Source organism: Trichoderma breve, chromosome 2 (genome assembly GCF_028502605.1).
Source record: "Trichoderma breve strain T069 chromosome 2, whole genome shotgun sequence".
Classification (NCBI taxonomy): domain Eukaryota; kingdom Fungi; phylum Ascomycota; class Sordariomycetes; order Hypocreales; family Hypocreaceae; genus Trichoderma; species Trichoderma breve.
In genome coordinates, this window is record NC_079233.1 from 1,049,001 (window position 1) to 1,074,998 (window position 25,998).

At 52.2% G+C, this 25,998-nt stretch overlaps 6 protein-coding genes across 6 annotated transcripts; all 6 read left to right on the forward strand.

Moving 5' to 3' along the window:
* Positions 1-87: 87 nt before the first annotated feature.
* Positions 88-1,719, forward strand: T069G_02580 (uncharacterized protein; the record flags this gene model as incomplete). Its single annotated transcript, XM_056169790.1, has 5 exons — positions 88-160; positions 226-347; positions 421-583; positions 635-1,048; positions 1,112-1,719. The coding sequence occupies 5 exons, from the start codon at positions 88-90 to the stop codon at positions 1,717-1,719; spliced, it is 1,380 nt and encodes a 459-aa protein (XP_056030682.1).
* Positions 1,720-2,437: 718 nt separating this feature from the next.
* Positions 2,438-3,301, forward strand: T069G_02581 (phospholipid methyltransferase domain-containing protein; the record flags this gene model as incomplete). Its single annotated transcript, XM_056169791.1, has 3 exons — positions 2,438-2,504; positions 2,570-2,609; positions 2,827-3,301. The coding sequence occupies 3 exons, from the start codon at positions 2,438-2,440 to the stop codon at positions 3,299-3,301; spliced, it is 582 nt and encodes a 193-aa protein (XP_056030683.1).
* Positions 3,302-5,620: 2,319 nt separating this feature from the next.
* On the forward strand, positions 5,621-7,456 carry T069G_02582 (natural resistance-associated macrophage protein domain-containing protein; the record flags this gene model as incomplete). The annotated part of the gene is made up of 3 exons (XM_056169792.1): positions 5,621-5,927; positions 6,031-6,269; positions 6,332-7,456. The coding sequence occupies 3 exons, from the start codon at positions 5,621-5,623 to the stop codon at positions 7,454-7,456; spliced, it is 1,671 nt and encodes a 556-aa protein (XP_056030684.1).
* A 1,265-nt stretch (positions 7,457-8,721) lies between these two features.
* T069G_02583 (VHS domain-containing protein) lies at positions 8,722-10,279 on the forward strand (the record flags this gene model as incomplete). The annotated part of the gene is made up of 5 exons (XM_056169793.1): positions 8,722-8,733; positions 8,815-9,308; positions 9,363-9,696; positions 9,765-9,921; positions 10,002-10,279. The coding sequence occupies 5 exons, from the start codon at positions 8,722-8,724 to the stop codon at positions 10,277-10,279; spliced, it is 1,275 nt and encodes a 424-aa protein (XP_056030685.1).
* Positions 10,280-19,480: 9,201 nt separating this feature from the next.
* On the forward strand, positions 19,481-21,300 carry T069G_02584 (zinc-finger double domain-containing protein; the record flags this gene model as incomplete). The annotated part of the gene is made up of 4 exons (XM_056169794.1): positions 19,481-19,594; positions 19,756-20,296; positions 20,361-20,500; positions 20,581-21,300. The coding sequence occupies 4 exons, from the start codon at positions 19,481-19,483 to the stop codon at positions 21,298-21,300; spliced, it is 1,515 nt and encodes a 504-aa protein (XP_056030686.1).
* Positions 21,301-24,654: 3,354 nt separating this feature from the next.
* Positions 24,655-25,675, forward strand: T069G_02585 (DSBA-like thioredoxin domain-containing protein; the record flags this gene model as incomplete). Its single annotated transcript, XM_056169795.1, has 2 exons — positions 24,655-25,009; positions 25,185-25,675. The coding sequence occupies 2 exons, from the start codon at positions 24,655-24,657 to the stop codon at positions 25,673-25,675; spliced, it is 846 nt and encodes a 281-aa protein (XP_056030687.1).
* Between the last annotated feature and the right edge of the window lie 323 nt (positions 25,676-25,998).

Sequence of the window (25,998 nt, forward strand, 5' to 3'; positions counted from 1 at the left end):
TCGTGTCTGTCGACCTGCTCAGCGCTCCTCTCTGCCCTCGTTCGATCGGTCGGCTGGCCTCGGGATCTGGATCTGGATCTGCCCATCATGGCGTCGCAGCAGGTGCTCTTTGCCGAGACCATCGCCGGCATGAAGAAGGCCTTTAAGAGAAGGGCCTATGGTGAGCTCTCCAAACATGAACACTCGCTGCGCAGCCGAATCACGCTAACCCGCTGGCGTCGACAGAGTCTGACTCCGACTCGGAGATCGAAAGCTTCACGAATCGAGGCAACAAACTCAAGAAGAGGGCGCGTTTCGCACACAAGGGACAATTGATGCCGTCGGCAGGACCTGGAGCCTACAAGGAGGTACGGCCGACCGTCACTACACACAGACACAGCCCCGTGAGGCGCGATTCCTGACTTTGCTGACCTGACGCAGACTGTCGAATACGCTGGTGTACGAAGGTCCATTATCCATCGCAACCCTCCCTTAGTCGACGAGGACGGCTACGAATTCGATAGCGACGACGATGAATCCCGCGTCGAGGAGGCCATACTGTCAGCTGCAGAGCTGAATCCATATGCAAACATCCGCCTGGAACGTACGTTTGCCGTGCAACCCGCCTGGGCAGGGCTCGCGCTGACTTTGACAGACATCCTCGCGCCCCTCACTGCTTCAACCGACCTCCCAACCCATCCCGTTCTCTCCAAGCCCTTCACCTCCAATACCCTCACAGAGCTAGTCAAGCAGAGTTCTGGCATAATGCAAAAGGAAAATCGATCGCTGTGGCAGGTTCGACATTTATGGACCTCACTCTGTGGCGATTCCACTTGGGTGCCGTGTTCAACCATGGTCGGCACCAACGACATCGAATTTTATACTCAAAATAATGAGGCTCACCAGCCTCAAGATCCCTCCAAGGCGGGCGATACTACATCTTCACCGTCCAAGGTGAATGGCGAGAAGAAGCCTGATGGGTCCGCGACTCATGCTGCCAGTACCAATGAACCGGGAAACCAGGGCGAGCAGGGTACCGCTGCTCCAGCAGATGCCGATGTGCCCATGGGTGATGCTGAATCACCCGGGAAGAGGAAAACACCCCCCAAGGAGCCTGAGGCAATGGAGACAGACGACGGCTCTTCCAAAGAGCAGCCTAATGAAGCTGAGGACGCGAAAAAAGAGAACGGCAAAAGCATACTGAATGGCGGCTCAGGGAGAAATACAAACGGCAGAGAACCATCGGCCGAAAATACAAGTCAAGGTCGCAAAAGGGGGAGCCGTCTACCCAGCGAGGACGTCCAAATGCAGGATAGTGTTGAAACAACAAACAAGGCTTCCCAAGAGAACTCAGAAGCCAAGAAGGACGCGGAGGCTTCATACATCCACCCAATGTTCTTACCGCCTACAAATGCCTCTCTTGATAGAAACCTTGGGTTACCAGACAACGAGGCCGAAGACATCAGGCGTCTCCTAGCCTTGTATGTGCAAAAGCAGGAAGAGGTCTGTCGAGGGGCAGCGAGACTGCATCTGGGCCTTTTGAGAGCACAGAGGCTCCGCAAAGATGTACTGGACTGGTCAAAAGCAGAGGCACACTGCGGGCCGAATCGAGACATGTCAGATGGTGAAGACTGGTACGACAAGGAAGAATGGGGCCTGACAGAGGACCTCAAGAAGGGCCAGGACGAAGAAGAGGAAGATACTGCAACGGCAGGAAAGAAGACTCGAAATAGGCGGTAAACATGTCACTATGGGCGGCGTTTTAAGGCGTTGTGAGGGAGGGAGGATATTTCAAACCAGCCACGACTCGTGGATGAGCTGATGATGACGATTTCTGTATTGTGAGGGACGTGAATGGATTTATAGATACCAAATGCCGACCAGTGTCGGCAGGACATAGGACATAGGCTTTTGTCCCCTTGGCGATGCCGTGAGGATTCAAATTCCGTGGGCATCGGAGGGGGATTCTTTGGACACGCGAGCTGTTGCTACCTCATACATGGGCTGTGTATTTTTAGGATTAGCGGTTACATTTCCCCTGGTTATTTTACCAGCTAGTGCTAGTTTTCATCCTCTTCTATAGGTTTCTCTCTTTGTTTTTTTCTCATGCCCTGTCATTTTCCAGGCTGGCAGAGGCGGCTTAATGGAATTGGAATTGGTAAATTTGCTTGTGACAGACGCCAATTTTGTTGAGGGCCCCATCCAAGTGACCAATCCCCGCACCCGGAAGGAGCTGGAGCTGCATGTACTCTTCGTTAGCAGGTACCTTCAATGACGCTATGCCCTGGACTCTGAGTTGATTCAAATTCCCGACCTGGTACAAACAGCCACGTTTCTACTCTCGCTTGTGATTGTGTGCATTCTATCGCTTCTCTTACTCTCACTTCTGAAATCCCATCTGGCTTGTTTACTTGCTTCCTCCCAGTCCGCCAAATTGCCCAGACACACGTAGCCCGCAATGGCGTCATCATTCAACGTTGCCGACCTGGCCGATTATATCGATCTGGACAAGCAGAGCCTATTGAGTAAGCGACGCGAGCTGCCCTGGTAGACGAGGAGAGAGGCAGATGTCTAATCAGTAGGAATACAGTCTCGGCAGGGTCAATCATCTTCAACCCGCTGTTCTGGAAGTAAGTAAGAATCCATTCAATTCAGTGGAACGTCCTGTCCGGGTCTGTGATACCGTATGGCTTGCTCACATATTCGTCTTCCTGCAGCATCGTCGCTCGTCAAGGTTCGAAATCATGCCCCGATTGATCTCTCGATTGGCAGGTCGCAAAACAGCTGACAATCAAGCCATTCTGCAGAATACCACAATAAGGTCCTGACAAGGCTGTTCGGGGGCAGACCCTACCCGGCCTGCTATGCTCTTGCCGCGACCATCTTCTCGCTGGGCCTCCTCCGCGATTGGCTGTACAAGACGGCCCTGTCCGAGCAGCCCTCGCACCCGCTCCTGGAGACGCTGTACTCGCAAGCTGCCGGATACACCCTGTTCATCATCGGCAACATCCTTGTCGTCTCGTCGACGTGGCGCCTGGGCATCACGGGCACCTTCTTGGGCGACTACTTTGGTATCCTGATGGACGAGATGGTGACGGGCTTCCCCTTCAACGTGACATCGGCCCCGATGTACTGGGGCTCGACGATGAACTTTCTGGGAACCGCCCTCGTCTTTGGCAAGCCTGCTGGTATTGCGCTGACCGTCGGCGTGCTCGTCGTGTACATCATCGCTCTCCGATTCGAGGACCCGTTCACTGCTGGGATTTACGCCAAACGTGAGCGCGAGCGTGAGGCGGCCAAATCTGGCAAGAAGCAGAAATAGAGAAGAAAAAAATGGCCCTCGGGTCTACATTTGACTGCCGATATTGCGTGGCACGCCATTTAGATGTACGAATATTGCTGTGATGGAGAGAGGGGCTGGGAGGCTCCATGGGCAAGGATAGAGAGGGCGAGTTGAACACCTAGCATGGCGTTTTGTGCTACTACCAGGAATGACTGTAAAACAAAGAAAAAAGGTCTTTCAACAGACTCGGATGCGGTTTGTTGGAAGGAGGATTATTGAGTAAAGCATGGTTGGGAATTCCACATATACCACTAGATAGGGTTGAATAGGACGAGATTTAAGAGAAGAATCATATTCCGCTTTCTTTGCGTACGTTTAGATGTCGTGTTATTTTACGTTACATCTTATTGGCCTTGTCGTGAGCTTCGATATCGAGACCGGCACGACGGATCCAGAGTCGTATTCCGATTGAATGCCGGCATAAGACCGATGCCATTGCGCGGCTCATGGGTTTTTGCACTGCCCCCCGGCGCAAAGAGTGCTTGCAGCTACTCCGTAGTCAATGAGTGATTAATGAATCTGACACGATGCTCCCGAACCATGGGGTAGTAGCAATTGCTCTACGAGCTTTTTCTGCTTCAAGATGCGCGCAAGCTCTCCTATGATGTCAAGATCACCAACGCCTCTCGGCCTAAAGAGAATCCAATCGGCCAGACGCGGGGGAACTGCATCTGGGGAAGAAAACTAAGTCCAACGATCTAACAGAAAACGTAAGAAAAAACCAGCCCCCAACGCATGTGACCGCTCCCCGTTCGTAAAAATACAAGAGAAATAAGAGGCGGCGCAGAGACTAGAGAACCCGGATGGGAGCGGCAGCCGGCTAGCCGAAATGCTACTTCGTCTCCTCAGCCTTGAACATCTCCACTTAGGCAGAGAGAGTTTTGACTCAATGAAGGGTGCCAGAAAAAGGTTCCGGGGAAACCCGGTCGGAGAGGGTCCCCGACGGTGAGGAAGATGAAGAAGCATGTATGTGATGTGATGTGTGCATTACGGAGGTATGTTACATGTATTCGTATGTATGTGCTCCGTTGGCGGCACTGAGATCCCGGATTAGTTGCAGGGTCTACATGCAAATCGTCGTTGCAACAAGGTCGAGCTTCTCAGCGAGTCAGTCGTAAATACCGAGGCCGCTGCTCCGTGCTGACGAGAATCTTCTTTCGAATTCGTCCTCCTTTTTCACGATAATCGGCACCCGATCACTCTTTATCGCGGCTACAACCACTAACAAGCAAAGCCATCTGCAAGTCATCTGCGTCGGAACAGCGTCTCTTTGGCCAGACAGTGATCAAAAGACTCCAGCTTCCGGCTGTTTGCTTGTCTTCTAGCCGCGTGATTCACAAGAGTTTTTTTTACCCCTTGCATTAAATCCTCTTTACGAAAACCTAGACCGTTCCATCTCCCCCCGGCTCACATCGCCGAGGCGGAGCATACCGGCCGGGACTCTATCTCGACGACAATTCTCATCCGCATCTGCATCTGCATCTCTCATTGGGAGCAACATTCGGGCAGCAACCATCGTGTAATTTTCTTCCTTACATCTTGCGAGTGGAAGGGCGAGTAACAAGTCAGCCCTTTTGTCGGCACATGTCGAGCTTTGCACGCCAGTGAGACCGGAGCCAAGTCTTTCCGGGCAGATTCGGGCTTGTTGACCCGATGCCGTAAGAGATTCGAATACTTTGCGCTTCTATTTCTGTGTTAGTCCAAGCTCTTCTTTCAGGAGGCGAAACCCAAAAGAACCATTAATTAGCCTCTTCTCTTCCCACCCAAACATAAACAACAGAGCAGAGCAGAAAAAGAAAGAAAAAAAGAAAGAAAAAAAGAAAGACAATAAAAAGTCAAGACAAGACAAGCAAGCTTGAGACAAAATTCCTGCCGGAAACGCCACTCATCCAAACCAGCGCAAGCAAGTCTCCACTTTCTTTTTTCAGCGTCCGTGGTGCGTGGCTGTGGCCTCATAGAACCAAAATCGCTTCCGTCTTTTTTTGTTTCTGGCTTCTTTGCATGCATGCCACGACTGTTTCTGCATCGCGCGATTCTCTGATTGGCAGGGGTGACGGATTGATGGACGGGGGACCAAACCGAGGTGCTTGCATGCTTCTGCTTTGACGAGAATCAAATTGAGAGAAGAACGACGACAAAACTGGTGTATTCATTTCATCCAGAACTGGCCATTTCTTGAACAGGGATCCTACTTGGCTTTCATAGGTGGACGGTAACAGCAGCGCAAAAAGGGGGGGAATAAAGGCGACCAACCAGGAAACAGCTTGGAGCGAATTGATCTTTGAACGAAGGGCAAATATGGACAGGATACCCGGGACCGAGGGCGGCGTTGTCGCAGATGATTCAATTGTCCGCCAGACATCGCCGCCAATTGTTGCCTTCGACAGAGCCGCCGACAGCAAGACGCAGAACGCGCAGATTGCAGCGGGCGTGCTGCTGGGCACGAGCGACGAAGACCGCGGTGCTGGCGATGGGAATTCAATCGCGACGTCGAATGGGCGCGGCTCAAGGACGAGACGCAGGACGACGCTGGCGAGGCTGAAGCATGTCTTGATGACGTTTGGCAAGTTTGTGGGACCTGGCTTCATGGTTTCCGTTGCGTACAGTAAGTCGGTGCCTCGAGAGTTCTCTCCCCTCATGAACGATACATGATGGAACGACAGAAAAAGAGAAGGATGAGACAAAGCTAACCTGATATCTTCGCATAGTCGATCCTGGCAACTACTCTACCGACATTGCGGCGGGCTCTTCGTACCGCTTCAAGCTCCTCTTCATCGTCCTGCTCAGCAACATCTTTGCCATCCTCCTCCAGAGCCTCGCCATCCAACTGGGCACCGTCACGGGGCTTGATCTCGCGTCGGCATGTCGTGCTTACCTGCCACGATGGCTCAACTACTTTCTCTACGTGCTCGCTGAAGTTGCCATTATCGCTACTGACATTGCCGAGGTATGCAACGCTCACATTCCCATTTGAAGCCATCTGGTGTGCTAATTGTTGTATCTTGTTAGGTCATTGGCACGGCCATTGCACTCAACCTCCTCATCCCCAAGCTGCCTCTCGTTGCCGGCTGCGCTCTATCCATCCTCGACGTCATGGCCATCCTCGTCTTTTACCGCCCAGACGGCTCCATGAAGGGCCTCCGCGTCTTCGAGTTCTTCGTCCTCCTCCTGGTCCTGGGCGTCGTCATCTGCTTCTGCATCCAGCTCTCGCTCATCCAGCACACCAGCGTCGGCGAGGTCTTCAAGGGCTACCTCCCCTCCTCGGCCATTGTCCAGTCCGACGGCCTCTACCAGGCCTGTGGCATCCTCGGCGCCACCGTCATGCCTCACAGCCTGTACCTCGGATCCGGCATCGTCAAGCCACGCCTCAGGGATTACGACCAGAAGCACAACCTCATGCCCCCGGAACCCGTGTCGGCGGCGTCATCCACCATGGACGAGAATTACGATAAGATCCACTACATTCCCTCTCTGGCCGCCATTAAGCACTGCCTCAAGTACTCAATCACCGAGCTGGCGCTGTCGCTCTTCACTTTTGCCCTGTTCGTCAACTCGGCCATCCTCATCGTTGCCGGTGCCTCGCTGTACGGCAACCCAGACGCCCTTACCGCAGACATCTTTGGCATCCACCAGCTGCTTTCCAAGAGCATCTCGTCCGGCGCCGGAACCATCTTTGCCCTGGCACTCCTCCTTTCGGGTATCTCGGCTGGTATCGTATGCACCATCGCCGGCCAGATGGTCAGTGAGGGCGCTCTGCGATGGAAGATGAAGCCCTGGTTACGACGCCTCATCACGCGATCCATCAGCATCACGCCTTCCATCATCATCGCCGGTGCGGTTGGGCAAACGGGTCTCGATAAGGCCCTCAACGCCTCTCAGGTAGTGCTCAGCACCGTGCTGCCGTTTGTGACATTCCCGCTCATCTACTTCACTGCTCGGTCACGGTACATGACGGTGCAGCCCGGTCTAGCCCGACTCCAAATCGAGTCGAGAGATGACGGCCGACCGATTGGCCAGGCAGGGACGGACATGTCCAACGGCTGGGTGCTCATCATTCTCAGCGCCCTTGTCTGGTTGCTCATTGCGGTAATGAATGTCGCTAATCTGGTATTGTTAGGACTAGGCAATGCGTGATTAGCTTTTTTTTTACTTTTCTTTCTTCTTTTCTTTTTTCTTTCTTCTTTTTAGCTTCTTTTCTGATGAAATGTTGATTCTTTTTTATTGCTGCATGGCGCTGCGATGCGAATGCTAAAATTAGATGTCGGTTCTGATAGAGTTGGATGGGCGTGGGGGTTGAAAAGTATGGCTACAAACTTACACACACCATGAATCATGTGTATACGCGTAATAGTATTAGAGATGTAGTCGATATATATACTTATACTAGTCCTGATACCATATCCCGACACTTACCCTTGAGCCTGACGCTACGTATTATACTATTTGTCTTGGAGATCAGTTGATCACTGTCTTAACAAGTAACAGCCTTTAGGCCAAAACCTCGCGCATCATTTACCAGTCAAGTGGAGGACAGAAAAAGCGAGACCGGGAAGATTTTGAGCACCCACGAGTTGAACCATACGCCTACAAAAGGAGTAGCTGCTATATCTACATGTTTCTAGTAACTGCTACTATATGTACGTATTCATTTTGCGCTCTCGCTTTTTCTGACCTTGGCTTGGGAACCTGGAATCAACTGCACAGCCTTCCAAATCAAGCCATTGATATCCACCATAGAAAATGCACGTAAAATGCTCCATTCAACCCAATCCAAGTCTTCCGTTGAAACCTGGAATAAGATAAAAAAATCCAGTCCAGAAACAAAGCCGTTTCAAAACCAAACTTGCAAGACAAAAAAAACCGGGCGGACAAAAAGCGACGTCACCGCATGCCCCCACCGCCAAAAGCCCCGAAACATCTCCAGCCCCGCGTTTTAATCACCCAAACGGACCCTCAAAACTGGGCAACGCATTTGCCGAATCTCCCCCTCCAAACGCCGCACCGAAAAAGGATCATCATCGGCTGATGCCAATCGTTTTTCCTGACAGCTTGGGCGGTGAAATCCAAGAACATCAGGCCGGAAATCAGGCGGCCTGCTCGGGGTTGCGCGACATACGAACAAACAAGGAGTTGAGCTTTTGTTTCGAAATAGCTGCCTTATTAGCTCAGCTGAGCTGCCTTGCGACAACGTGGCGCTGCGGATGTTTGGTTTGAGCTGAATATCGTGGCACAAGAGACGAGCTCGTCAAACCTCACAGCTGTATAAATACACCAGCAACCGCGGCGATATCGTGAGACAGCTTCTGGAAGCTCCCTTTCACTGTGCGGTGCTGCTCAAGGACCCAGACTTATACTACTGCTCTCTACCTGCCAGCTAAGCTTCACCTCTGTCGTCCAACATGTTCCAACAAGTAAAGCCAGCTCCAACCCTCTCCCCAACCTCGTGAATCGCCATAGCCAGATGATGCTAACTGAACGCTCCCTCCCTACAGAAGAAGCCATACTCGGCCGTCACGGTCACCATCGAGACGCTCACCTCCGAGGCCTACGAAGAGGAAGACCTCAGCGGCATCCCCGACCTCGTCGAGGTCATCACCATCCAAGCCTCCGGCCCCACGGAGGCCGCCCGCGCCATTCGAAAGAAGCTCAAGTACGGCAACGTGCACCGCCAGATCCGCGCCCTGGTCCTACTCGACGGCCTCATCCAAAACGCCGGCCCGCGCTTCACGCGCACGTTTGCCGACGAGCCTTTGCTGGAGCGGCTGCGCGTGTGCGGCACGTCCGACCTCTCGGATCCCGAGGTCAGGAAGAAGTGCAGGGAGCTGTTCAACAGCTGGTCCCAGTATGGCAACAAACCGGGCCTGGAGAGGATTGCTCGGCTGAGCAAGGAGCTGCCGAAGCGAAAGGTTGGCGTCACGCAGGAGAGATCGCGCGTACTCAAGGAAACCGAGAACCCATTCGGCGATGAGGAAGACGACGAGCCAACGTCTCCGAAATCCCCATCTCCTCCTGCCGCCGGCCCGTCGTCGTCGTCCCACAGTCGTACGTCTCATAGCCGCGAATCGTCACTGGTCGATTCGTTCAAGCGTCAGCAATCCTCCGTGTCCAGCAGTAGCGGGTCTATATTCAGCAGCTCCGACAAGAAAAAGAAGAGCGGCAGCAGTAGCAAGACCAAGGGCAAGAGGAAGCCCTTTAACCTGGAGGCTGAAAAGGAGGGGATGAAGTCTGTCATTGCAGAGTCATCACTGGCGGCAACGAACCTGCTCAACGTCTTGCAGACGATCAACCGTGAACGGGAGCGTATCTCCGAGAACAACTTGGCTGTCGAGAGATTTGAGTCCTGCAAGCTTCTCCGCAGAAAGGTGTTGCGCTTTGTAAGTCGTCATCATATACCCCTCTCTTCTGCTTTTGTCTCTATTCAGCAGATCTAACTCTAGAGCAGGTTCATCACGTCGAACATGAACAGTGGCTAGGTCCACTCCTCCATGCCAACGACGAACTGGTCCACGCCCTCATGACCTTTGAACAGCTCGACCAGTCTGTCGATGCCGACAGCGACTCTGACGACGAACTTGCGGAGCAAGCTCACCTATACCGAAGTAAGAACTACTACAACCTCCTGACAAATCCCCAAAACCTCGCATTCGTTTGAACCTTGAGACTGACCCCGATCCCCTAGTGGCTGCTATAAAAGGAAAAGAAGAACTGGCCGCCAAGGAGGCTTCATCCCCCCCAGCCCGGGCCGAGCATCCCGACATCGCCGGTCTGAGCATCAACTCGTCCCCAAGAGCGACCCCGCCTCCTCGGCCTGCCTCGAAGCCTGCCTTTTCAGCACCCCCGATACCACCTCCGCTGCCATCGAATCCCAGGCCTACGGCCCAGCAGAGACAGGGCTCGTATTTGTCTGACGAGGAGGACGATGACGATCCGTTTGCTGATAGAAACATTGTTGAGTGAAGTTGACACGGATATCACTGGAAATTTGTGGTTTATTCTTTTATCCCACGGTTGGCGTGTGTGTTGATCCATCGTTTTGGATATTCTCCTACTTTTTTTCGATTCACTTCTTATTTTATTTATTTTCTCGTTGTTTGGAACTTATTTCCCAGGAGAGTTCCATGCGTGCCTTGGAAAGCGGGCAAAAAACTAATGATTCATGAGGCCATGATATCGCGTGTGCGTGCCTTCGGTCATCTGAAAGATTCCCAAAATGAGCTTGTGGATTCCTCTTCTTTCAATAAAGGACTTTTTATTTTCTTACTGTCTTGTTCTATTTCAGGGAAGGACTGTATTTGGTTTTGGGCTAGTTTGTGATGCTGAATTGAAGTTTTTTGAGTCGATATGGCGTCATATTCGTCTTTGGAGTGGTATGTTTATTTATTTTCTAGTACATCATACGATGAGATATTAGATAATAGCTGGGATACTATTTCATGTGATAATGCGTGAGGAGTTTGCTAATGCCAAGAGTTTGATATTGAGTTGAACCATATCAAACTGCTGTCATCAACGTTACTTGATACAACCTAATTGAAAAGATGGACTACTAAGTGCCACAACTACTTCTAGGAGTTTTACAATGAGTCCATCTTACCAAGATAGATGTAAGTCTCATCATCCGCAGAACTAAAGTAATTCGTTCTCATCCAGACGGACTCCAAACACATCTCACTCAAACCCATCTGCAAAGCTTCAGGGTAAGTAGCTCATGCCAAGATATTGCAACTCAAGATCGTCACAATACAGAGAGGGTGCAACATGTCTCAACCCTTCACAGAATCAAGTCCCTTCCACTCACACCCTCCCCACATGGCAGAAAGAAACAAAGAGACAGGAGAAGAGACAACAAGGTCAGACCCTCAAGGTGCATGCCGCCCCCTCATTTGCCAGACAACAATGCCGAAAATACGCACGGCCCGTCTCAACGCCCACCCCCCAGGGCCCAACCACCAAGAGCCGGTGGTTTTCGGAGACTTTGCACGGAAACCTTTTCCTCTCGTTTGCTGGCGGGCGTACGTGCGTGCGTTGTTGACCGTTTTCTTCCTTGCCTTGCTAGAGAACATTCCTCAATGGGCGGTCTAAAAAAGCTCCTGGGGGTGTGGCATTCCGGCGTTTAGGTCGGCCGATCCCTTGGGACTTTGACGGACCGGAAAACGGTCAGTCAGCAAATAGCCAAGGGGAAGACAAACGATTGATGCTGGCTGCCCGAACAAGGCGCTAGCGATGCCGGATCAATGCTTTATTTTTGGAAAATGCCACTTCTGCCTTAAGTTGGGCCAGATCGGCGCGTGTAAGTGAACACATAGGGGGATCCCGTACGAGAACTTCGTAGAGACGACGCCATAGATGGGTGTCGGTGCGGATGTTGTCGGAACATTCAGATCAGTTGACGTGAAAAAACCTGTCCTAGGCACCCGTCACATCTTGCCTCCACAGCCAAATGGCACCAGATATGCATTGAGTGAAATGTCACAATAGCAAACAATTAAATGGTGCTAATAGTCGTGGGGAATGTCGAGAGTATTGACAACCCCCCCTTCTATCATGCACTCACAATGCATATGCAGGCTCTCATGTTGAGGTCATCGGAAAAACAAACTGCTCTGGTTCACTCCCCAATGCCTAAAATGGAGAAATATTCGAGAGTAAGGGTTATGTCACCTAGTACCGGATAATTACGCACGTTCGATACCACCACGAGGTGACGACGGCTTTGGCCGGTGCCTCCCCCGGACGGGAGAAGGAAGCTCAGGACAGAGAAAGGATCAAGCCATTACCATCATCTCGTGGCATAATCTTCAAGACGCTATACCCTTCCTCCCAATACCGAAATTCAGGTGCCAGATGAAGCGCTGTGAGACACCACGTTGCCGGCGAACAAGGCGTCTGAAGCTGCCACATAGTGTCGTGTGCTCCTCACCAAAATCGGCATCGGATGTCCCCTTTCTGACGGTTTTCCAAGCGTGGGGGTGCACGGAGTTGCCGGCACTCATAGCTGGCTTTCCTTTGTTGGTCAGAATAAGCCCGGTGTAGGTAGTCTGCAAGGATAGGAATGTAGTCAGCACTTCATTTTGGGTTCCAAGTCGCTTGATGCTTGATGCAAAGGGAATTGAGGCGTCTCGTAAACAAGCAGACAATGCGTCGATCTCTCTTCCCATTGGGCTTGGTCATTCTTGCAGGCTTTCATTGGGCGCTCCTAGTTTCATTAAGCGATCAAGGCAGCCTTCCGAATGAGTAGGTGGTGAGGATCCGTTTGCATGTTTTCGTATGAAGTCGCCGAAAGAACGGAGTACTCCGTCATCCGTCGTCCATATTCGGGACCCAGTCGACAATAGTAACAACTGGCCTCCGAACCAGGCCTAAGCCATTGTTAGACACCGTCCTGATCCGTTGCCCCAGCTTGCGGCGAGAATACTTTGCGCTAAAAAGGCGCCCATGCACCGCAAAGGTAATGTCCTAGCTGGCCAACCGTTTAGCCCTATGCAGGATGCAATTCAAAAAGGGAGTGGCTAGTGAAATTAGCAGATATTGAGCCTGAGTAGCGAAGAGCACAGTAGCAGACACTTGAAAGGCCAGAAGATAAACGGAATTTCTCATCTGCGCCTTGTTTTGTAGCGACACCCGAGGTCCACGTATTCACTTGCTTGGGTGTTGGTTGGCCGATCCCCAAAAAGCAACTGGTGCCAACAGCAGCTTGTTCGATGACCAAGGCCCACGGGGAGGGAGAGGGAGCCCTGTTGGTGGCGCTGGTTTTGGAACTGGGCATGTGGGAATATCGTCCTTCTTGGTTGTTTGCCTTGGGAGGGAAAAGGGAAACGAGGTACGAGGCTCGAAATTCATCGGGCCGCGGCCCATCCAAACGTGATGATGCTAATATTAACTTGCCCGTTGAAGCTTTGCGTACATGTAGATCAGCTGTCGCAGCACTTAATATCATATCCTGGTCCCTGGCTTGTGGTGACGGGGGTGGGCGTGATGGTCGGTCGTTTGTTTCACCTGCGTGGTTTCAAGATTAAACCGCCGTGGTGCGACGGATTCCTTGCATGCCACCAGCCACTTTGAGCGCGCCATGCGTCTCTTGGCTGCAAGGTTGGGATATAGCGTTGGAGGCTCATCAGATATCGCGATCCATGCCACGAGTATTGGAGAAGGGGTGTAAGGTGTACATGCATGCACGAGCACAGTTGAACGCAAATCTTTGGTTTGTGCGCACCTGGGCCTGTGGCTTTGATTGGTGGATCGAGTTGCAACAGATACTGTACCATGATGCATGAATTGAATTGAAGCATCGAGTTGTTCCGACTGGTGAAGGAACGGCTCTGCGGCTCTTGTTGGTCACGCGTCGTTCAGGTGACCTTGCCCTGTTGTCAGCAGCTACTGTATGGGCATGTATTCTTTCCCCACGACTTTCAATGGTGACGAGGGGTGGGCAGTGAGGTGAGTGGGCAGCCAGCTGGATTGCTGTGCTCTGGGCTACTTTTGTCCCGATCCACCACCTCAGCCCCTTCATTATGGGCGCGCATTTCAAGTAGGGAGGATCATCCCTCATTACATCATTCATTATTTTATTTTTAAACAACGTCCTCGGAATTGCAGAAAGTGACGCTTGATTTCGATGCGGAAGAGAGAGAAATTACGCTGAGTGATGAGAGTGCTGACCTGTTGCAGAGCGCCGACAGGACACTCTTGTCTGGGAGAGGAACCTAAGCCAATACGTGGCTGACGCTGGGGACTGCTCTACGACGACGGATCACGGAAGCCAGCAGCCGATCATGGTGATCATACTGGCCGGCACTGACAGCGAGGGGTGGAGGGCAGACAATTACACGTTACTGCATCGCTAGGGTCCGTCAGCCATACGACGGTCGGTTCATTGGTGGAGGCCTGGCCGGGGCGCAAGCTTCTGGAACGCTTTGAGAAGGATTCCTTATGCCATCCTGTCCGTTTGTGCATGCTCGCGCTCCGTCCTTGTGCGCAGCTAGCGTCTGGCGGCGGGGCTGCGAAAGCTGGAGTGAGTTAGGGAGATGGTGGATGGCATGGGGCTGGGCAGAGCCTTGTCGCACTTGGCATCATATCCCTCGTCGCCGGTGACAAGGCGACAAGGATCGATCCAGGAGGGTGGAGCCGCCTTCGAGGAGAGAGCCGAGAGAAATTCCAGAATCCTGCCACGTATGGCTAGAGCAATTTCCGCCAGGATGCATTGGCCATCGGCCTCTCCACGCAGCCAACCAGATGCACAGACAGGGAAACCGAGGCGGCACCCCTGGCTCTCGCAACGGCGACAACGGAGAGGAAACGACGTTTGTGTGTTTCTCGAGGCCGTTGGCTGGGAGCTAATGACGGTGGGTGGAGTGTCATGCAAGCCTTGCGGGAAAGCGGTCATTCTCTGGCCGTCTCATCGCTGCCTGGAGGTTGGAGGCGTGACCCGTTTCTCCTGTTCGCCATTGTCACGACGTGTGGGTGTCCAACAAGTCTGGTCTGTCGTCTGCAGATGAAATGTTTGCTGCGAGAAACTCGAACGACTGACGGGGCACTAGGACGGCTAGTACTGGCAACCGGTCGATTTGGCGGCTTACTATACAACGCACATGCAAATTGCATACGACAGACCATATGCAGCCTGTTTACGAAATACCTCTTTGTCCTGTTGTCTGAGGCATGTGTGGCGAGATGCCAGCGTGGTCATCGTCACCCTCCAAGCGGGAACGTCTGGGTCTCCCAAGTATCCTGTCCTGGCGATCCGGGAGCTGAGCTTGTATATTGCACAGTGCCTACGCAATTACTCGCACGCGCGGGCCGCTCCATCTTATCTCATTTAGGATGAGAGATGTGATCGATTCCATATGCTAACCGCCATGGCGGGCACAGATGAAACGTGCGCCTGGCCGTAGCGTGTGGTGCGCTCTGCTCTGCATCTGCATCGCGTGAGCACGAGAGAGAATGAGGATCCGTGGGCAATCGCCTGCGGAATCCCAGGCCGAAATCACCAAAGCTGCCAGATGAAGCCGTCGCGACAATGCAAGTGGCCCGTTTCCCGCTCCCTCGAAATAACGTGGCGCCATTAGCCTGGCCCCTATGCCGCCGGTACCTGAGGTGCGTCGCTCAGTGGTGCTGCGCCTCTGTCCGGCAGCAGTAGCATGACCTATCCGCATGATTAATAGAATCCATTCTATTATCCAATGTGTGCATACGGGCTATGGAGCACTGGATGTTCGTAGCATAGCACAGCCGTCCCCGTAGCATTGCATCTGGCTACTCGTGCTAGCACTGGAGCAGTTTCTGTTCCGATTCTTTTGCTAGTCCCTACGCTACTATATTCCTTACTAACTTAGTGGTGTTATGAATGGTCGATTGATGGACTTGATTTGATTACCTTGCAGCCCGACTTGTTTCAGATGGCCCATTAAAACGCACAAGTACAAGTTGGTATAGTTTGTACTAACTCTTACGCTGGCGTTGACGTGTAGCACGTACCACCTCTTATTTCCATCATCATCGCGGCTAACAGGCGTCAATCTGAATTACATCATTTACATCTCTATTGTTGGACCCGGCCAGCCTAGTGACAATTGCATGCCTGAGAGATAAAAAAAGAGCACATGGGTTCATTAGATCGCAAGAGGCGTCGTCTAACAAGTGTCTCTATTGGCTGCACGACTTTGCCAATCGGCCGAGGCCTTTTGGGCTGCGCTATTGATCGCCCGCCATGCACGTTTGAGGGAAATGAAATTGCTGCATGCGCAGTGCATTACAACATGTACTCCATGTGCCTGCACATGCATATTCGCCGCATCTTGTGCTTTGTGTCTAACACCGCGAGGCCAAGCGGTCCACGACTAGCTGGGTCATGCCGTCTCCTCCCTACCAAAGGGGGTGGCTCTGTCACCGATACTTGCGAAGATGGGTAAAAAAACGCACCAAAGGGAGAGAGACGCCATCGATGTTTTGAAGCGGAAAGCTGAAATTGGTTGCTGACCGCAACTACAGCTGCCTCTACTAGAAAGATTGACCATCGACATAAGCTTGACCTACTATTCTTCCGTGCCGCCGCCAACTGTCTAATAGAAGATGGCGGGAGAATGGCTCATTGCCACACACCCCAGGACGCTCGGCTCTCGCAGGGTCTGATGAGATGCTCGGCCGGGGAATATCGAAAAGTACAGGTATGGATGTACAACGCACACGCCAATCCCTGGTAGTTGTTGGGGATCCCGTTTTTGAAGGGGTCCAACATGGCATGGCAAGTCTGGCGGTGGCTGCGGGTGCGCATCATGAATTGCTCCGTGAGTTGCTCCGGCGGGCGAAACGCATCGACATGTGCTCGTGTATGAACTGCATGAAACGTCAAACACGAAACAAAACGAAAGTGTTTGCCATTGCATGCAATGTTACATGCTGATGTGTCGGCTTGGGTATTATCGATAGAATAGGGAAATGGCTTTCTCACCGGTCAGCATGCTCCAGCGGACCCCAAGCAACAGCCGGAAACGCCGTGCCTGGTGGGTTGCGGATGTGGCACCAAGATGCTAATCCATCACATAAGATGACTACCAGCCCTTATTAGTGGCAGCCAGGGAGGAGAGCAGAGCAGACAGGCAGAGCGGAAGGCGCTTGTTCTGAAATGACGGCAAAATGAAGGGCCCATCTGGCTGTTTGTTGTTTACATTTGATGCAATTTCGAGCAGCCGGAGACGTTCAAACGCCCACATACCGTGTCTGAGATGATGCCCTGCATGTCCTCCCGCTCTCTCTCGCCATGCCACGGATTACCTCACCGTGAATCTGGCATGCTTGTGTCAGCCAGCCAGGGCCTTTTAGCGGCTCTGCCGTGGACGATTTGAAGCCACTGCCGCTAGGATCAAATACCACCTGGTGCCAGGCATTACCTTGCAGCCAGCCAGGTATCCCTAGATGGATATGGATGCTTCCAAGGACTTGCACGTGTGCGTCTGCTGCGTTGCTTTTCTCTGTCTCTTGGGCCGCCATTTACATGCAATGCAACGGGTAGTATCAGTATGCATCCAGGGGCGGGCGTATGTGTGCACGCACCCATGGTTCACAACCCAAGGCCAGCATCAATCGATTAATTGATTCATCTGGGCCTCCCTTTGGCATAGCACTCGATACTACTGTCATCCTCTTCACACCGCATGTAGCCGCCACTCGAGGACTGGCTGCTGCGAAATCCCAAATGCCCCAAAAAGGCATCAATTCAACTGCATCCCTGCTCCGTAGTGGCTTTAGCGCTGGACCAGGCTGCGCTAACAGAGCCTGGCAGCGCTCCACCGCAATGAATCTTTCTTTGTCCATCGGGACACTGTGGAGTGAGACTTTTGCGTCCTGTCCAGGTCCCCAGAGCGGTACTTGTGTACTGGGTACGGAACATCGGTCCCGAACCGGCGCCAACTAGAAAGTACTGCTACCTGCCTGACCCGAAGGGTACTCGGACCGCTAGCAACGACGCCAGCTGATTTTCACCCGAGAGCCAACCCGCTTTCTCTTTCTCTTCTCACCTCTTGAGAAAGCTCTCATGATCGAGATGCCGCACCTATTCTGAACCAACTCCTTTCGCAAAACAAACGCCAGAGAAGCGGTTTCTTCTCCTCACACGCCCCCTCCACTTCTTCTGCCAAACTAATAGTACGGATACTTGTCCAGCTGGGAGCAATAGAGTTTGCCGTCTGGTTATATTAGACTGCAGCCGGCTTTGCTCCTTGGGTCTGAGCCCGGGACCCTTTTGCGATCAAAACGTTGACTTCTCGGTTTCATCCCTCAGCTGGCGTTCCAGAGACGAGCCTCCTCCTTGGTACTGGTAGCCCCAGCCTTACACGACTTGCCGTTGAAGGACACGCACTGCCAGGCAAACGTCGAACCACCAAGCATCTTGCATTCCTGAGAGGATACGCACAGAGCTCGCCTCTTCTTCACGTGTTCTCATGCTTTGATAGCAAACCGCAGAACAACACAGAGCACAGAGCACATCGCATCATATCCAAGGCCATTACGCAGTAAGTCGACAATCATCCATCCATCCATCCTTACTGCATTGCATTTCTCAAGAGCATCAACGCACCGAATCCATCCATACATGCACACCCCTGTTTGCTTGCTTGGGTCGCTGGCGCGGCGCAAGGGTGAGCCGGTCCAGGAGATTTTTTGTTCCATCTTTTCTCGACAGGCCCACCCCTGCCACTTCTGCCCTGCACCCAGCCAGCAAGCCTGTCATAAAGGCTTGGGCCCCTAAAAAAAGTTACGTCGTTCGCCAGTTCCAGAAGCACTTGCTTTGGACGACCGCATTTTGGCACCGACTTCCAATCCATTTTCCCACCCTTTTTTTCCCACCTCAACCCACAGGCCGTTCGTTGCACCGTTTCTGCTTCACGCCTCTTCCTTCGTTTTTCTTCCTTTTCTCTTTCTCCTCTTCCTTCTCTCCTCTTACTCTTCGCCATCCCTCCTTTAGCCTTGAATCAGCCCACCCTCCTCCCGCGACGCGGCTGACCGAACAGGACCCAGCCTTGACCACCCGGCAGCACCCTCGACTACAGCGCCCGTTGCATATTCAACGCCCTGGTCTGGCTTATGATCAGTCTCTCTCGCTAGCAGCTTGTTGCTTCCGCTCTGCAGGCTGACTCGACTGCTCTGAATCCCTCGTGGCCAGACGGGCTCCTTTTCTTCCTCCACTTGATTGGCATCTTGGGTGTCAAATCTCATCTGCGAAAACGTCGGGCTTTCCGTCTCGCATGCGACATCTCCCTACGACTTGAACAAGCGTTGTCCGATCTCGTTTCTACTTCGTCCAATATTCGATCAGCTTTGCGCTCTCCCGTGACGAGTTCGCCTGCCTTATATTGTCCTCTCGCTTGCCCGCGCCTGCATACAAATATCCTGTGACGCTGCCCCGCGGTGGCAACACACGTCGAGTTATTGCAACGCTGCACCTTCCCTCTTTCGATAGATATATTCCGAGCTCAGGCATCGATTCGCAGAAGCGGGTAGAGTGCGCAAAGATACGTTTCGTGGTACCTAATATAGACGTTCGTTTCCGCGATTCCAAATTGGAGGCGACGACCCGAGAACGGCGGCGGCGCGAAGAAAACAAAGGACGAAGGCCCTGACGTTCTCTACATCAGATCAGATCTCGAAAGGTACGTCTAAACAATGTTGATATTTTCCGGGTCATCTTTCCAAGAAGGGGCCAAATGTCGGCTGGTGCTGTTGGTGGGTGGCCCAAGCTCTTGGGAACCTTCAACTGCTACTCAAGCCGACTGGGCGGTAAGAAAAAAAAGTCTCCGCGATGGCTTCAAACGGCTGGTGGACGACTGATGGCTTGGCACCTGATCGACTTCCTCCAAATGATGATACCCCCATGGTCTATGGCTTATTGTATGCGCGGATCCTTGACACTGGGCTCATGACTGACTGAAGCCCAATAGCTTTACAACCTGGCTCTCATAGATCGCCGATTGGCGTTTGGCCATACCATGTTACCCCATACCCTCTCTTCGTCCGCAAGGCCGAATGCCGTCATGTCTTCAGCATCGCCCGAGGTGATGGACATCACCAACATGCTGAACAACAAAGGCGGCATGACTCACGGACTCGGTGGAGGCATGCCCGACCACCATCACCATCAGCATCACCTTGGCCTCGTTAAGCACGAGCCTACGATGGACCGATCAGCCTCTCCTCACATGTCTGAGCATTCTTCCTACTCCGCCCACAGCCTGTCTCGCGCCTATCCTTCACCAACGGCCATGCAAGCCCCCATGCAAATGCAGAACCCTATGCATAGTGCAATGCAGATGGGTGGCTTCGCCGACATGTCTGGTATGGGCGGCGTGCCCAGCATGGCTATGCATCATATTCCGCAGCAGCCACCACAGCAGCAGCAGTCTCCCGCCGCTCCTGTTAAAGCTTATCCTTGCAGCACTTGTGGCAAGGGCTTCGCCAGAAGAAGCGATCTTGCCCGTCATGGTGAGTCTGACTGTTGTTGAGACTGAGAACGCAAAGAGACCACTGCTAACATGTTGATTCACAGAGCGTATCCACACAGGTGTCAGGCCTCATGTCTGCGACTACCCCAAGTGTAACAAACAATTCATCCAAAGATCTGCCCTGACTGTTCACCAACGAGTCCACACTGGCGAGAAGCCCCATCATTGTGAGACTTGCGCCAAGGTAAGCCAGTTATCAGCGTTGAGCTCCCTGCTCTTTCGGGAAAAAATCAAAGCAAAACCCGCTAATTCGTGATATTGCAGCCATTTAGTGACAGTAGCTCTCTGGCTCGGCATCGAAGAACGCATTCAGGAAAGCGTCCTTACAAGTGCCCTTACGCCGACTGCCAAAAGACATTTACGAGGCGTACTACTCTTACACGGCATCAGAACCACCACACGGGCACCATCGAAGAGGCTGCGGCGGCTACTGCGGCGGCACTCGCGGCCTCAAGGGCTAAGAACGGAAGCCAGGCTCGCTCCGATGGCGACCACATGTCCAGCCACGGCTCTCCCCTGACGACCCCGTCACCCAGCCACCACACCATGATGTCTCCTGCCCTGGACCTCTCGGGATCCAACGGCCTCAACCGACATGCCGAGTTCCAGTACATGACACAGAGCGGCACGCTGCCTCCCCACCTCCGTGTGGGCAGTCCTACTTCGACGACGTCGGCCGCCAGCTACAACACCGGCATTCGGCCAACCTCGCACCCTACCGGCTACGGCCCTCCTCCCACGCTGGAGCCCAACTTGGAGCAGCACCCGGCAGGAACTGGAAGCGCAGGTGGCAGCCCTCACATGAGCCAGGTTGGCTGGCAATCTCCCCAAACCCACTCGCCATCTCACAACGGCGGCAGCTACGTCTACCCCGACCCTGATGGCTACCCACCCAACCCCTCGATGAGCCAGATGTACTACGGCGCACCACAGCAGATGCGACGGCCGCAAAGCACCGAGCCTGGTCTGGTACACATGGCTTAGTGGGACCCAATACCATTGATGAAAGCCGATTGCTTGCTGCCTGATGGCTCTTTCCCATGATGACTTCAACATTTGACACGCACATTGCTGTAAACCACTTTCCTAACTCTACATCAACCACGTACACGACTATTTTTGCCGGCTTGGCAGCGCAGAGGCCGGCTATCTGTATGCACTAGGGCTGACTCTGGGCCTTGGCTGTTCTCTCTCCTTCTCTCTCTCTCTGTCCTCGTATTTCATTTATTTTCATTTTTGTTATTCTCTTCATATAGACTTTGGGCGATAGACTGGCGGACCGGAATCTTGACGATCATGGACTGAGCGTTTTTTATTTGACACGACGCCGGCAGGGGAGGAAAGACTGGAGTTTATAAGGAGGGGTGGAAGGGCACCGAGTGTGTTTGCTTGCTCGTCTTTTCTCTTTTTTTTCTGGGTGGCATACAAGACGGGCTGGGAAACGGAAACAAGATATAGACGGCGGGAGAGCTGTCCACCTCTCTTCGATGACGCATTTTCCTTGGCTGTTGGCACATTATTTAGACAAGGGCGCTCAAAAGCGCACCTCTTCGCGAGAAATTGTACGGATATACATAACGGAATACGCAGTGACCAATTGTACACGAAACGTGACCTGCTTCTTTCTTCTCTTCTTTTTTTTTCTCGTTTTGTGATCAAAGTAAACTTTGAGTTTAGCCGTTGTAAAACTTGTCCATGTGAAGTGTGCTGAGAGAAAGGAGCCAAGTGAGCCGATATGACGTCGGGTGTAAAAGGAGGAAGAGGAGGAAGCAGAGCGAGGGCCAAACGGGAGAGCGGTTCGTAAAAGGGCCGCGACGCTATGAATTTATGATTAGTCGTCGAGCCTTGTTCGGGCGGGCAGCGAAGAGCCAATCCGTGGCGCAGGGAATGAATGCTGGAGAAGAAATGGGATTGGTGCGGATTCGACCGCTGGCTGACACGAAGTGATAACTGGTCGGTAAAAAATGAGAAGAGAAAAGGGAAAAGAGAAAAAAAGCGAGGAAGAAGAAGGGGGTTTTCTGGATTGGGGATGGGTGTTGGATGGTTTGGGTGTGTGGCGCTGTGGCGATGTGATTTTGGGATTTTGTAATCAATTTTCAGGAGGAGGGTATTGGAGGAAGTTCAATGTTTCATGATTTTAGAGGTATATATGGTTGAATTCACTGTATCCGAGATGCAGGGACCTGCTGCTCTGTTTGTTATCCCATAGACGTGTAAAATGTTGAAATGGCATCTTGGATGATGAGATGAGATGGGGAGTTTGTGCCTGGTATAAGAGTCGGGAAGGATTGTTTCCGGCATACGCAAGGAAGGTAAGGCAGCTTACATGTAGTAAGTGACACGACGGAAGAGCTGACACTGACATGGGGCACCGAGTTCCGGGCAACTGGGCGAAGAGGATTACGTCTGTTGTTTTTTGGTGGGATTGATGAAATGATGGAGATGCTTATGCGTTGTTAGAGTAATAGTTGCTAAGGGGAAATCCGGGGAGATTAGCTGTAGTTCCTTGAGCAATGTGTGATATGTGTAATTGATGCATTACATATGTTTGTCTGGATTACTGGGGTTTATCCGAGACGGAAATGATTACTGTACTCCATACGCTGGCGGATATACAAGAGGTAAGCCTGTCGATAGGTGCTCTTGTTTCGCCTCGTTCTCCTTGAAGTCATGATATTTTCTGACCATCTTTTGCCTCTGGTGGAATGATTAGATTTTGCTCAAATCTGAAAATGCAATATACAACTTATTCCTCGGTATCACAAATTCAAAATTCGAATTACACGATTACTATTGATTAATTCCTCCCGTTCAAACTCTGTCGTGAACGAAAACTAGCAACACACACGCAAAACGGGGAAACTTACATACTCGTCGCCGGCCACCCAAGGTATCGTCACTTTATATACGACGAAGGAACATTCCGCAATCTTGGTTCCAGCCTTTCTGCCTAGCACCAATCAGGATAATGGGGGGCGATCCGATCAGTAATCGCGATGAATTTCATATTACTATTCAGTCCGTTGAAGCCAAAGTCCGCGAGGCTCCATCAGGTAATTTTCGTTTTCCTCTTTTCGCCTGCCCCGAATTTTTCTTTTGGGTTTGCAGATGAGAAATCCCTGTTTTCCATGTGTTTTCCATGTGATGTATGCGTTCATGTCTTCTCCCGAACTTCACTCTGATAGATCGTGGTTGATCGCACATCATTGAAGAATAGACAATGTAGATGCATATCCGTAACTTGGTAATCCGGATTCCCTCTTACAGTAATTGTATGGAGCAAAAGAGTAATGGTGCCCGCGTGCCCTGAAAAATAGCAGTAATCGCGGGACCGTTTACTGGCCTTGAGCGCTGTAGCCTTTAGCGGCGTTAATCCGCAGGGGCCGGAGAGATCCGCGTGGGATGAAGAAAATGTCATCAAATCAATATTTCGACTCAGCTTCGACCGAAAGAGGAGCCCAAAAGAAGGAAAAAGGCAAAAATCAAGGGAAATAAATGGGATGGAATGGGAAAGCAAGTCAAGTGGATTCCAGCCGTGTCGGTCCTATTTCTTGACGCCCTTTTCTCTTCCCTCTCTCTCTCTCTCTTTTCTTTCTCACACTACATATATTTTGTCAAATCCGTCTCTGCTCTTCTCAGCTTTCTCTCCCCCTGGGAAGATCTGATGACGAAAATAGTCGTCGCCGATTAGCACACCAAAAAGGATCCCCCTACTAGTCCGCACTACAAAACTCCCTGCATATACTGCTTTCAGTCGCAAGTCCACTTTCTTATTTAGGTGACCTTGACGCCCTCTTTTTTTATCCTTCCCTGTTTCTTTTCCTGCCTTACTGTACAGACGATTTGAAATCCCCTTCCGTTCTGAGGGATTCGAAGAAAGGCTTAGGAGAGACCCCCGGAAAAAGGAACCAAGGTCTGACTAAGAAAACCGAAGACTTACCTCGTACCTCGTACCAGCGGCGAGAGCCGAGGCCTGCGGGCGGGTAGCGTCACTTTTTTTGGGCTGGAATCATTAAGAAGCTTGAAATCCATCCCATCCAATCCGCAACTCGCGCGGACTAAAAGAGGCAACAATAACCTTTTTTTTTGGATTTCTAATTTCTTGCTTCCGTCTATTCCACATTATTACTCAGTCCTTTGGCGTTTCTGTCTTGGCTTTTCTCTCTCTCTCTTTTCTCTCTTTAATATCACAAACATATAGTACCCTCACACGACATCAATTCCGCCATAGGAACATCCTTTTCCGTCTCCTCTATTCATAGCCACTCATCCCACTTTCCCGCCGTCGCATCTCACTCAACCACACCAACTGTGGCAACCCGCAAAACGACGACAAAGATGAGTGCATCACCAGTCATCGGCGTCCCGTCGCAACAACACCAGCCGAACCACCACTTCCACAACGACAACCTCACAGCATCACCCCAGCCCGCGCGCCAGCCTCTGCCCTCGTCTGGACGGAGACCGACGGCCACGGCCACGGCGGCGATGCGACAGGACAAGACGGCGACGGCCGGCCGCGGCGCCGGAGGGCTGATCCGGCTGGAGATTTACATGGATCTGCTGTGCCCGTGGTGCTTCATCGAGAAGCACAGCCTGGACGCGCTGATGCAGCGATACACGGAGGAGCATCCCGAGGTGCGCTTCGAGGTGGCATATAAGCCGTATTACATTGCGCAGACAATGGCCAAGCGTGAGTTGTTCTCTCTTCTTCTCCTTTTTGGTGTTGTTCATGCGCAATGCAGTTGGTCTTGACTTACAAATCATGATGCGCATGGATGACCTAATCACCTTTGAACTTATCATGATGTTCTCACCACACCCCTCCATCATCATCACCAAAGCAAAACTAACACACCCCGGCGCAGGCAACGTCGAGAAGCGCTCCGTCTACGACCGCCTCAACAACCTCTACCCAAACTTCCTCTCCCGCATCCAAGTCACCGGCGCAAAGTACGACATCGCATTCTCCATCCGCGGCATGACGGGCAGCACCCGCCCCGCCCACCGCCTCATCGCCCTCGCCCTGCACGAGCTCGGCCCGGCCGCCCAGGCCCGCGTCGTCGAGACCCTCTTCCAGGGCCACTTCGAGGACGGCCGCGACATCAGCGACGAGGCCTGGCTTATTAGTGTCGGCGTCGCGGCGGGGATGTCCGAGGCCGTTGTAAGGCTCGGGCTCGAGGATGAGGACGCCGCGAGGAGGGTCGATGCCATGGCCGAGGCTGCGAGGGATGTCATTGGGGTAGAGGCCGTGCCGTGCGTCATGGTGCAGGGGCGGTACAAGGTGGGAGGATACCAGGAGAGCCAGGTCTTTGAGAGCCTGTTTGAGAAGATTCGGCAGGCTGGCGAAGCTTTCTAGATTTTTGCGCATGTGCTCTGAGTTCTGATATCCTTTTGCTTTCTTGATTTTTGGCGTCATATCCCCGGTAGGCGGTCTTCATATAGGAGCATTGCTTTTTCTTTTTTTCTTGTCATGGTGTTTGGGGTGAAATTGGGGTGGCGCCAGTTGCGAATGATATCAAATATAGCATTAGGTCAGTGGTGTTGAAGGCGCATTATCACAGTTTGTCAATACCCTGAGTACCCAGGGCGGCGGCTTGGGAATTTTATATCATTTCGTTTTATTACCTTGGTTTGTCTTTTCTGTTAGTTTCACGGAATTTTCCAGTTAAATTCCTATTT